Source organism: Mobula hypostoma, chromosome 4 (genome assembly GCF_963921235.1).
Source record: "Mobula hypostoma chromosome 4, sMobHyp1.1, whole genome shotgun sequence".
Taxonomy (NCBI): Eukaryota; Metazoa; Chordata; class Chondrichthyes; order Myliobatiformes; family Myliobatidae; genus Mobula; species Mobula hypostoma.
Window position 1 is genome coordinate 166986905 of NC_086100.1, and position 12027 is coordinate 166998931.

The following is a 12027-nucleotide window of genomic DNA, read 5'->3' on the forward strand; positions in this document are numbered from 1 at the left end:
ACCCATCACCCCCGTGAATAAGTTGTTCTTCAGGTCCCTGTTAAACATCTCTCCTCTCATCTTTACCCTGTCTATGCCCCTTATGATTTTATACATCTCTATAAGATCACGATTCGGTCTCCGATATTCTAAGGAAATAAAGTCCTAAGCTGCCCAACCTTTCCCTATAACTAGATGATTTAAAAAAAAATGAATTGCTATGTTGGAGGGAAAGGTTAGGTTGATCTTAGAGCAGGTTAAAAAGTCGTTAGGACATTGTGGGGCAAAGAGCTGAAGATGCAAAAAAAAATCCATTTAAGATCTCGCCCATCTCTTCTGCCTCCACGCATAGATTACCATTCTGATCTTGTTCTGAAGTACAGTGGGAAGCTTTGTTATGCAGTCCACCCTATGGGTAATTTCACCATCTCAGTATATTGAATTAGTACAAGGACAAACAATAACAGAATGCAAAATAAAGTGTTATAGTTACAGATAAAGGGCAATACAGTACCTGCAGAAAATAGGGTGCCAGGGCCAGAACAAGGAAGATTGTGTGATCCATCTTATCATAAGTTATAGCCTGGCCAGTTTTTGAAATGAAGGCCATAAAATGTAGAAACAGAAAGAAGCCTTTTGGCCCCTTGATATTGCTTTAGTATTCAATCACATCATGAAATTCCTGACATTCGTTGTCTATGTGTTTTGCCGTGATCTGTATGGATGGCACTCAGACCGAAGTTTTACTGTATCTTGGTACATGTGACAGTATTAAACCCATTATCACTTTGTCATTTACCCCAACTATTGATCCATTACTGATTAGGAACCTATCTCGGCCATAATTATGTACATGGACTCTGCCCCTTCTGCTCTCTGGGGCATGGAGAGACTTTGTTCCAAAGACTCAAACGTTGACCTGTCTTCCTTCTCGCTGTTGTCAGTAACTGCCCCTTTATCCTGAGACCATTCCCTGCAGTTCCAGACTGAACAACATGAAGAAACAAGCTTTCAGCATTTGTCTTGTCTAGGCACTTTGCCTTGTGTTTTAGTAAGATCAGCTCTCAGTCTAAAGTCCAGCTCGTTAAATCTACACGTCTGTGCCCAGGGTCATCCCAGTGAACCTGCTCCGAATCTGCTCCAGTGAAATAATATTGTCCCTAAAGAGAGTACCTCATTTCACCGTTCTCTAGATGTGGTCTCACTGGTGCCTTGCACAGTTGCACTGACTTCCCTGCTTTCATACTCCACCCCTCTTGACAGATTAGTACCCTTCCTATTACCTGCTGTACATGTGTGCCTGCTTTCAATGCTCTGTATAAAAGGACCTCCCATATCCCTATATGCTGCATTCTGTGGTTCCTCATTTAAGCATAATTCTTTTGCTCTTCCTTTCAAAGTAAACGGCTTTACATTTTCCCACATTAGACTCCATTTACCAACCTTTTCCTTACACAACTAACCTATCAATATCTCCGTCTAAAGTCTCTGTATCTCTCTCACAACTTGCCTTTCTGTTTTTTTTTGTCTTTTGTACATTAGTTTTCTTCCTCCAAGTCATGAATGTATATTGGAAACAGTTGGGAATCCAGCACTTCTCCCTGCCATATCTCACTGGTCATAAACTTGAAAATTATCTCTGTATTCCTTGTCACTGCTACATGACTGTTAACCTGTCCTCCAGTTGTGCCAGTACGTTATTTCCAGGGCCATGGGCTCTTCTGAGAATCTTTTGTGAGACATCTTGTTGAATAACATGGAACATAGAGTAGCATAGCACAATGTAGAGAACACGACCAAGAAAAGCTCACTAGTGGCACAACTTCCTCAGGAGGCTAAAGAAATGTAGTATTCCCCTTTAGACCCTGATCAGCTTTTACAGATGGAGCCTAGAAAGGACCTATTTGGATCCATCACAGCTTGGTATGGCAGCTGCTCTGCCTCCCTCCACTAGAAAATTGTTGAAATGCATAGCTCAGCGCGTCACGAAACCAGCCTCCCTCCGTGGACTCTGACCACACATTTTGCTTCTTGGGTAATGCAGCCAAAAGAATCAAAGACCCAACCGGCCCCACATATTCCGCATATTCTTTTTCCACTACCCCCTCCTCCCCCCCCCCACCATTGCGTTGAAGATACAAAACCCTGAAAGCATCTATCAACAGGTTCAAGGACACGTTCTATCTTGCGGTTATAAGACTACTGAAAAGTCCCCGAGAACAAGAGTGAATTCTTGATAAAATGTTACATTTAATGATTAGAAGAGCTGATTGAACCAGAGTTGCTTCTCTTTAACAGTAACACTTTGTCTTGCGTGCAGTTAGTTTACCCATCTACTACCTCAATGCACTGGTGTGATGAAATGTGTCTGGATGGCAGACAAAACAGTTTTATAGTTGTACCTTGGTTCATGGGATAAACCAAGCTGCCCCAAGGTATGTTTCCACAAAATATGAATGCACGGAGTATAAGAAATAAAGTGGATGAGCTTGAGGCTCAGTTGGAAATTGGTAAGTGTGATGTTGTGGGAATAACAGAGACATGGCTTCAAGTGGACAGGGCCTGGGAAATGAATATTCAAGGATATACGTCCTATCAAAAGGGCAAACTGATGGGCAGAGGGGGTGAGGTGGCTCTGTTGGTGAGGAATGATATTCAGTCCCTTGCGAGGGGGGACATAGAATCAGGAGACGTAGAGTCAGTATGGATAGAATTGAGAAATTCGCAGGGTAGAAAGACCCTAATGGGAGTTATCTACAGGCCCCCAAACAGTAGTCTGGATGTAGGGTGTAAGTTGAATCAAGAGTTAAAATTGGCATGTCGCAAAGGTAATGCTACAGTTGTTATGGGGGATTTCAACATGCAGGTAGACTGGAGGAATCAGGTTGGTACTGGACCCCAAGCAAGGGAGTTTGTGGAGTCCCTCCAAGATGGATTCTTAGAACAGCTTGTACTGGAGCCTACCAGAGAGAATGCAATTCTAGATTTAGTGTTGTGCAATGAACTAGATTTGATCAGGGACCTTGAGGTAAAGGAGTCATTAGGAGGTAGTGACCATAATATGATAAGTTTTAATCTACAATTTGAGAGGGAGAAAGGAAACTCGGAAGTGTCAGTATTACAGTTGAACAAAGGGAACTATGGTGCTATGAGGGAGGAGCTGACCAAAGTTCAATGGAACAATACCCTAGCAGGGATGACAGTGGAACAGCAATGGCAAGTGTTTCTGGGAATAATGCGGAAGGTGCAGGATCAGTTCATTCCAAAGAGGAAGAAAGATCCTAAGGGGAGTAAGGGGAGGCTGTGGCTGACAAGGAAAGTAATGGACAGTATAAAAACAAAAGAGAAGAAGTATAACATAGCAAAGACGAGTGGGAAGCTGGAGGATTGGGAAACTTTTAAAGAGCAACAGAAGGTAACTAAAAAGGCAATACACACAGAAAAAATGAGGCACGAAGGTAAACTATCCAAGAGTATAAAGGAGGATAGTAAAAGCTTCTTTAGGTATGTGAAAAGGAAAAAAATAGTTAAGACCAAAATTGGGCCCTTGAAGACAGAAGCGGGTGAATTTATTATGGGGAACAAGGAAATGGCAGACGAGTTGAACAGGTGCTTTGGATCTGTCTTCACTAGGGAAGACACAAACAATCTCCCAGATGTAATAGTGGCCAAAGGACCTGGGGTAAAGGATGAATTGAAGGAAATTTATATTAGGCAGGAAATGGTGTTGGATAGGCGGTTGGGTCTGAAGGCTGATAAGTCCCCAGGACCTGATGGTCTGCATCCCAGGGTACTTAAGGAGGTGGCTTTAGAAATCGTGGACGCATTGGTAATCATCAGATTATTAAGGGATTGGACACGCTGGAGGCAGGAAGCATGTTCCCGCTGATGAGTGAGTCCAGAACCAGAGGCCACAGTTTAAGAATAAGGGGTAGGCCATTTAGAACGGAGTTGAGGAAAAACTTTTTCACCCAGAGAGTGATGGATATATGGAACGCTCTGCCCCTGAAGGCTGTGGAGGCCAAGTCTCTGGATGCTTTCAAGAAAGAGATGGATAGAGCTCTTAAAGATTGCAGAATCAAAGGTTATGGGGATAAGGCAGGAACTGGACACTGAGTGTGGATGATCAGCCATGATCACAGTGAATGGCAGTGCTGGCTCGAAGGGCTGAATGGCCTACTCCTGCACCTATTGTCTATGTTTAAGAGACAATTAGACAAGTAATTAGGTGAGGTATAGAAGGAAATGAGGACAAATGGGTGGGCAAATGAGCTTAGGCTAGAAATGCAAAAAATGGTTGGCATGGACATCGTGAGCCAAAGAGCTGGACAACTGATTCTCTGACATTGAGTAAACAGCACTATGGATCCATGAGCTGTGTAAAAGGCTAAGGCCCACTCTGGGGCTGTTCTTCAGGACACCTGATGTCTTCTCACTGTTTCAGGAACCTGTTACCTCCTCCCAGTCCCATCCCCCAACTGAGAGGAAGAATATTTTTTTCTTAATTGCTGTCGCTCATGACCCTGGTCTGTGGTCAGACAGTAAGTGCAGCTAGCGCAAATGCTCACTGCAAACAGGAACACAACAAAACCATCTTTCTTTGGGAAGTCCCTTTGTCTGAAGAGGAACTGGTGCAGCCACCTGTACTACACCGCAGAGGAGTCTGAGGTGAATTCTAACAGCAGGTGTGATCATAGCAGTGGTGCAGCAGTTAGATTAAAGTTCAAAGCCCACCATGGGAGAGTAAAATTTAAGTTAGTTATCGGGATTTTAGAAACCACCAGTCCCAAAGACAACAGTCAAATAATTGTAAAAAGCCATCATTTGTCATATACGAGGGTTAGATTAGCAAAATTTTAAATGAGATTTGGCTAACAGAATAAATGTAAGCAATGGAATTGTGTGCTCAGCAAATGCTAGCATTGCATAAGGTGTGGCAAGAAATCTTGGATAGCCCAAGCTGTTCAGGAGTGCTTGAGGGCTTCAGGGTATTGACCAAAGTAATAAAAATACAAACACCAGCTTGACTATAAAATATCCTTGGGCAGCATCAGTGGGGAGAAAAACAAGGCCAGTTATTGATAAATTAGTTTATCAAGTTTAGGTACAGTGGAAAAACTTCGTTTTGTGTGTCATCCACGCAATCATTTCATTACAACAGTTCATTGAGGTAAGGGTAAACAATAACAAAATGCAGAATAAGGTGTTATGGTTACAGAAGGTGCAGTGCGATGCAAGGCTATAACAAGATATGAGGTCAAGCGTCTGTCTTATCACTGTAGGGGACTATTGAATAGAATCAGTATCAGGTTTATTATCACTGGCATGTGTCAAGTAATTTGTTAATTTAGCAGCAGCAGTTCAATGTAGTACATGATAATATCGAAAGAAAAAAATAAGTAGATCAATTACAGTAAATACATAAAATAGATTTTTTTAAAAACAGTGCAATGCAGAAATAATATAAGAAAAGTGAGGTAGTGTTCATGGGTTGAATGTCCATTTAGGAATCGTATGGCAAAGGGGAAGAAGCTGTTCCTGAATCATTGTGTGTGTGCCTTCAGGTTTCTGTACCTTGTTCTTGATGGTAACAATGAGAAGAGGGCATGTCCTGGGTGATGGGATCCTTAATGATGGACTTTGCCTTTCTGAGATACTGGAGATGTCTTGGATACAATAGAGGCCAGTACCCAAGATGGAGCTGACTAATTTTGCAACTTCCTGTAGCTTTTTTCAATCCTGTGCGGTAGCCCCCCCCCCACCCGCAATACCAGACGGTGATGCGACCCGTAAGAATACTTTCCACATTACATCTATGAAAATTTTGGAGTGTATTAGGTGACAAACCAAATCTCTTCAAACTCATAATGAAATATAGCTGCTGTCTTGCCTTCTTTATAGCTGCATTTATATGTTGGGACCGGGTTAGGTCCTCAGAGATCTTGACACCCAGGAACTTGAAATTACTCTCTTTATTTCTGATCCCTCTGAGGACTGGTTCATGTCCCCTCGTCTTACCCTTCCTGAAGTCCACAATCAGCTCTTTCGTCTTTCTGACGTTGAGTACAAGTTGTTGCTGGAGATCTCGCTCCTGTGTGCCCTCTCATTTCTGTCTGAGAATCCACCAACAATGGTTGTATCATCAGCAAATTTATAGATGGCATTTGAGCTATGCCAAGGGTATAGAGGGAGTAGAGTAGTGGGCTAAGCACACAGTCCTGAGGTGCGCATTGTTGATCATTGGTGAGGAGGAGATATTACCAATTCTCACAGATTCTGGTCTTCTGGTTAGGAAGTCAAGGGTCCAATTGCAGAGGGAGGGACAGGGGCCCAGGTTCTGTAGCTTATCGATCAGGATTATGGGAATGATGGCATTAAACGCTGAGCTATAGTCAACGAATGGCATCTTGACATAGGTGTTTGTATTGTCCAGGTGGTCTAAGGCTGTGTGAAAAGCCATTGAGATTGTGTCTGCTGTAGACCTATTGTGGTGAAAGGCAAATTGCAATAGACTTATAATTTCAGGATAGAAGCTGTCCTTGAATTTGATGGTACTGTACCTGGTTTCAGACTTTTATATCTTTTACCCAGTGGGGGTGGGGGGGAAGGAAGAGAATGTCTTGATTATGCTGGCCGCTTTACTGTGGAAGCAAAGTGTAGACAGTCCATAGGCAGGTTAATTTCCGTGATGTGCTGTGTCCATAACTCAGTGCAACTTCTTGAGGTTTTAAGCAGAGCAGTTGCCATACCAAATCATGATGCATTTAGATAGGATGCTTTCTATAGTACATTGATTTTTTAAAAAAGTGAGGGCCAAAGGGAACATGCCAAATTTCTTTCACTTCCTCAGGAAGCAGATGCACTGCTGTGCTTTCTTGGCCATGGTGTCGTCCTGGTTGGACCAGGACAAGCTATCAGTGATGTTCACTCATAGGAACTTAACACTTTCAACCCCCTTGGTCTCAACAACATTGATGAAGACAGGAGCATATGCACCACAGCACTCAGCCCTCTTTGTGAAGTCAATGACCATCTCTTTTTTGGTTGACATTAATTGCTGTCATGACACCACACTACCTGGACTCTCTATCTCCTTCTGTACTCTGGCTCATCATACTTGGGATTCATTTCACTACGGTAGTATCATCTGCAAACTTGTAGATGGGGCTAAAGCAGATTCTGGCCACATAGATGTATAGGGGGTAGAATCAGGGGCTGACCGTGCAGCCTTTTAGGGCGCTAATGTTGAGGATAATCATGGCACAGATGTTGCTGCCTAACCTTATTATTGGTTATAGTTTGTTGGTCAGCAAGTTAAGAATCCAATTGCAAAGCGAGATGGTGAGTTCCAGGTCTGGAAGTTTGGAGATGAGTTTACTTAGAATGATAGTAGTGAAGGTGGAGCTGTAGTCCATAAACAATAGGCTAACATATGTGTTTTTAGAACATAGGACAGGACAGGCTGTTTGGCCCATGATGTGTGTTGAAATAATTAAATTAGTAGTCAAATGCCCAGCTACTTTACCCCTTCTGCCCACACAATGTCCATTTCCTTCCATTTCTACACATTCATGTACCTGTCTAAAAGCCTCTTGAATTTCCCTCCATCATCACCCCTGGCAATGCATTTCTGGCACTCGTCACACTGTATTTTGTTTAAAACACTTTGCCCACACATCTCCTTTGGAGTTGCCCCTTTTACTTTTAAATGCATACCCTCTGGTATTAGCCATTTCAACCCTGGGAAAAAGATGCCAACTGTCTACTCTATCCGTGTCTCTCATTATCTTCTAAATCTTTATCAGATTCCCCCTCAACTTCTGCCATTCCAGAAAAACAAAACATCCCAAGTTTGTCGAACCTCTCCTCGTAGCACATGCCTTCAGCATCCTGGGAAAGGACTTCTGTATCCTCTCCGAAGCTTCGACATCCTCCCTGTAATGGGGTGACCGGAAATGAATGCAAGAGTAGTTTTAGTTTTGTTACTGTAGAGTTAAGTTTTTTCTTTTGGCAAAGGCTTACATTTGCCATGGGCTATTATACTTTACAAATGAAGGTCCAATTTTAAAAAAAATTGGAGGGATGTAGGCTAATGGGATTAGTTCAGGAAAGCACTTTGGTCCGCATGAATAAGTTGGGCTCAAAGGCCTGCTTCTCTGCAAAATATCACTATTGCAGTAGTCATAACCACAGAATGTCTGCCAGTGCAGATAAGAAGGGTTTGCAGGTGCACAAATCTCAAAATACACAACCCCATGGAGGTGGCAAAGCATTTTCAATTCGGAGTACATCTTTTGTGCATTAGCAACATTACCTATGCCAAGGATCCTGAGCTCCCAGCATTTCTGTTTTTTTGGTCTGGTTCTTAAAAATGAAATGCAGAGCAATTGAAAATTGAGAAGTTTGAATGTTGGATCTTTAGAAGTGTGAAGTGATAGAAGTCGCTGTGTGTTGGACTTCCAAACCAGCAAACCTCAACTGCTTCTCCCTGCTTCTCATCCTCAACACAGATACCCCAAGTCTGTGTGCTGAGCCCACTGCCGAACAGTCTGATCACACACAGGTGCAGAGCCAAACACCTGAGCAATCCCATTGTCAAGTTCACCAATAGCACAACAGCGGTGGCGCTCATCACCAAAAACAACAATGAGATGGCCCCCTGAGAGGATGTGGAAGAGCTCGAGGCCTGGTGCCAAGCAAATAATCTCTTCCTCAGCGTCAACAAGACAAAGGAGATGGTTATCGATTTCAGGAGAACTCGCATCACTCACACCTCTCTTCACATTGGTGACTCAGCAGTGGCAACTGTGAGCAGTTTCAGATTCCTGGGAGTGCACATCTCCCCACAAGCTCTTATGGTACTAGAACACGTCCTACACAATTGAGAAAGTTCACCAGCCCTCTACTTTCTGAGGAGTCTGAAGAGAGCTGCACTGTACATATCAATACACACTATATTCTTGGTGCGTGGTGGAGAGCGTCCTAGCCAGCTGCATCACTGCGTGGAATGGAAACTGCATTGCAGTGGACAGGAAGACCGTACAATGGGTAGTTAAAACTGGCCAACGCATCACCAGCACAGCCTACCTGCCATTGGAGGCATATATAGAAAGGTGCTGAAAAAACACGCCGGCACCACCTGACTCAAAACAGTTACTCTGTCCCAGCAGTAAGGGTAATCAAGACCTCCATCTTCTTAAATCCCCCCACCACCACTACTGTATCATTTCCTGTCAGATACACCTTGTGTACAGAAACTCCTGTGCCTAGCGTCACTTTGTGCGTACAATAAGTTCATGGATATGAGGCCATCTTGTGTATTTATATTATGTTTTCTGTGCTGCATTCAATTAGGAGTAACAATTATTTTGTTCTCTTTTATATTTGTGCACTGAAAATGACATTAAGCAATCTTAGAAGTGGTAATGAGGTCACACCTAATAAGAATGGACACCCATATTTCTGTTATTGGGACTAGGTAATTGTATAGTAGAGAGACAGTTTGTGGTTCACATAAACAGAAGTTTTTAAGTGTAATTATCTGGAATGCCATGACCAGACCAATAACTCTGTAAATGCATACACTGTATGAACAGATGGGTAAATAGAAACATGTCCTTGTTGAGATTAGCTTCCGCTGACCCTCTGAGGTTTTTCAGCACTCTAGGTTTACAATATTTACAATTCTGGCTAAGTTTTAGTACTTACAGAATTTAGAAATGCTATTTGTCAGAGGCTGTTGCATGAAAAATCTTAAAAATACTTCAGCCAAGTGAACAGTATAAAAGGAGGCTACAAATGTAAACTCTTTGTGTATCTGAAGGACTTGTTCTCCCTTTTCCAGCCCTTCATCTCTGACACCAATCAACTTTCCAGCTCTTTATTTCACCCCTTCCACCTCTCCTGGTTTTACCTATCGCCTGCCACCTTGTTCTTCTTTCTCCCCTTCTCTCCCCCCGCCCCCACAACCTTCTTACTCTGACTTCTCCACCTTCCTTTCCAGTCCTAATGAAGGGTCTTGGCCTGAAACATCACTGTTTGCTCTTTTCCGTAGGTGCTGCCTAACCTGCTGATTTCCTCCAGCGTTTTGTGTGTGCTGCTTTGGATTCCCAGCTTCTGCAGGTTTTCTTGGACTTGTTTGATTCGTGATATCTTGCACCAAAATGCGCTTAGTCTGCAGACTAACAACAAAGGCATTTGGGTAAAGCTTCATATTTCCCCACTTTGAAATGTAACCCCATTTTGAATATGTAACTGTATTTTGACTACCTGAGAATTTGTTTAATGTATTTAAACTATATCAAATGCAGGCACCCAAAGCTATTTTTGCTCAGGTGGGGGTTTGGGAGTGACATTATAACACTTGGAGCAAAAGGAAATCTGCATTCAGGGAAGAGTGACCTGATCAGTCACCAGCAGATGTCAGCAGGTAGACCCCTGAGACAGAAGCTGTAGTCGGTCTTGTTCAGTCACCGGTAGTCGTGTCTCATCAGATTGACACTGGATTGAATCCTGGAATCATCATCACCACATTGAGCTCAGCACAGCATAGAGGTAGAGAGATACACGAGGATACTATATATGTACTGGTGTTAGTTGTCAAGTTACTAGGACCATGTGTTTACCTTAAATAAAGGCATTTCGCGGCCGAGTAAGGAATTGTGGTTGTTGGTACTTAATAAATCCCTAGTCAATTTTGCACAGCTGTCGGAATTGAATTGTAAGCATGGGTAGACGGAGGAAAGCACCACCCCTCCAGAGCGAAGGTTTGCATTGGGTTATGTTTTTGCTGACATTTGTCTGCAACAGAAAGAGGAAGTTAATTAAAGCAAGAGTTTTCTTCACAGATACATTTTTTTTATATGGATAGGTAATTATTTTCTTTTTAAAAGGAGGTTGCTTTCACAGCTTGAACTTCTTTAAGTACCTTCATTGTCTGTTGGTCTGATTGGAAATCTACTTCAGCTCTGGGAGAGATTGGGCCTCAACATCCCACTTTCCACCAATGAACCTGCAGGTTGGCTGGCTGGGCTTTTGAGCTCAGCAACACGAGTTGATCATTGTGGATGGGGAGACCATGTGACTTGCCTTCCACATGGCCAGATGATGGGCAATAGTTATGTTTCCTGGGTGATTGCAATAGAAACCCTTGGGATGTGAACCATTTTAGCCCAGAAAGGGCCTCCAATAACCATTCCTTACCCCAGCTGAGAAACCTCACCAAGGGTTCCTACACCATCTGAGAGGAGGGGTGTATTTAAAAGTAAGCATCCTTCCGGGCAGTTTCACCTTAATATGCCACTTGCACACCAAGAAACTAGAGCTGAGCACTGTGATCCTTGCTGACCAGCTCCACCGACCCTGACCTCCAGTCCTTTCTGTATGGAGTACGTACATTCCCCCCGTGACAATGGATTCCACTCCGGGTGCTCCAGCTTCCTGTCTCATCCCAAAGGCATGCAGATTACTGGATTAATTGGCCATTGTAAATTGCCTCTGGATGAGTGATAGAATCTGAGGGGAGCTGTTGAGAATGTGGGGAGAATATTTTCAAAATGGGATTCGTGTAGGGTTGCACTAATGGTCAGAGCATACTAAATGGGCTGAAGGGCCAGTTTCTGCACTATAACTCTCTGGCCGCAAATGCCCATGATTCGCTATCTACACTGAACCCCTCCCCAGCCCATTAGATCCAAATCCCAGTGGCGAGGTGAGGAACTGCAGGTGACCCTATAAGTGGTCACTTTTAGAATGGGGGGGCATCTAGAAACATATGATGATCTAGTTAGGATTGGAGTTGAGCTTCAATGTTTATCACAAAACCATCGCTAAGCATGTTCGGCACAACTTTGTGGGCCGAAGGACCTGTATTGTGCTGTAGGTTTTCTATGTTCCGTGTTCTAACAGCCTATTGGTTGCTTTCATTGTGCTGCTATGTTGAGGGAGCCATTTTCCGTACAGCAAGTTCCCATGGATACCAATGAAGGAAAATGAACACCCAGTCTGTTTCTGTGCTGAGGTGTAAGCACTCGCAGATACGTGATGGGA

General features: G+C 43.2%; 1 protein-coding gene across 2 annotated transcripts in view; it reads left to right on the forward strand.

Moving 5' to 3' along the window:
- dapp1 (dual adaptor of phosphotyrosine and 3-phosphoinositides) overlaps nt 1–12027 on the forward strand; it is a 92620-nt gene that overhangs the window by 17588 nt on the left and 63005 nt on the right. Inside the window, exon 1 of one of the 2 annotated variants that reach the window (XM_063046912.1) lies at nt 10052–10180. The exons of the other annotated variant lie outside the window; for it this stretch is intronic. Within the exon in view, the coding sequence (XP_062902982.1) occupies nt 10143–10180 (38 nt within the window). The 5' untranslated portion in view covers nt 10052–10142. Of the gene's footprint in view, nt 1–10051; nt 10181–12027 lie in introns of those variants that run through there. 2 annotated transcript variants of the gene reach the window in all.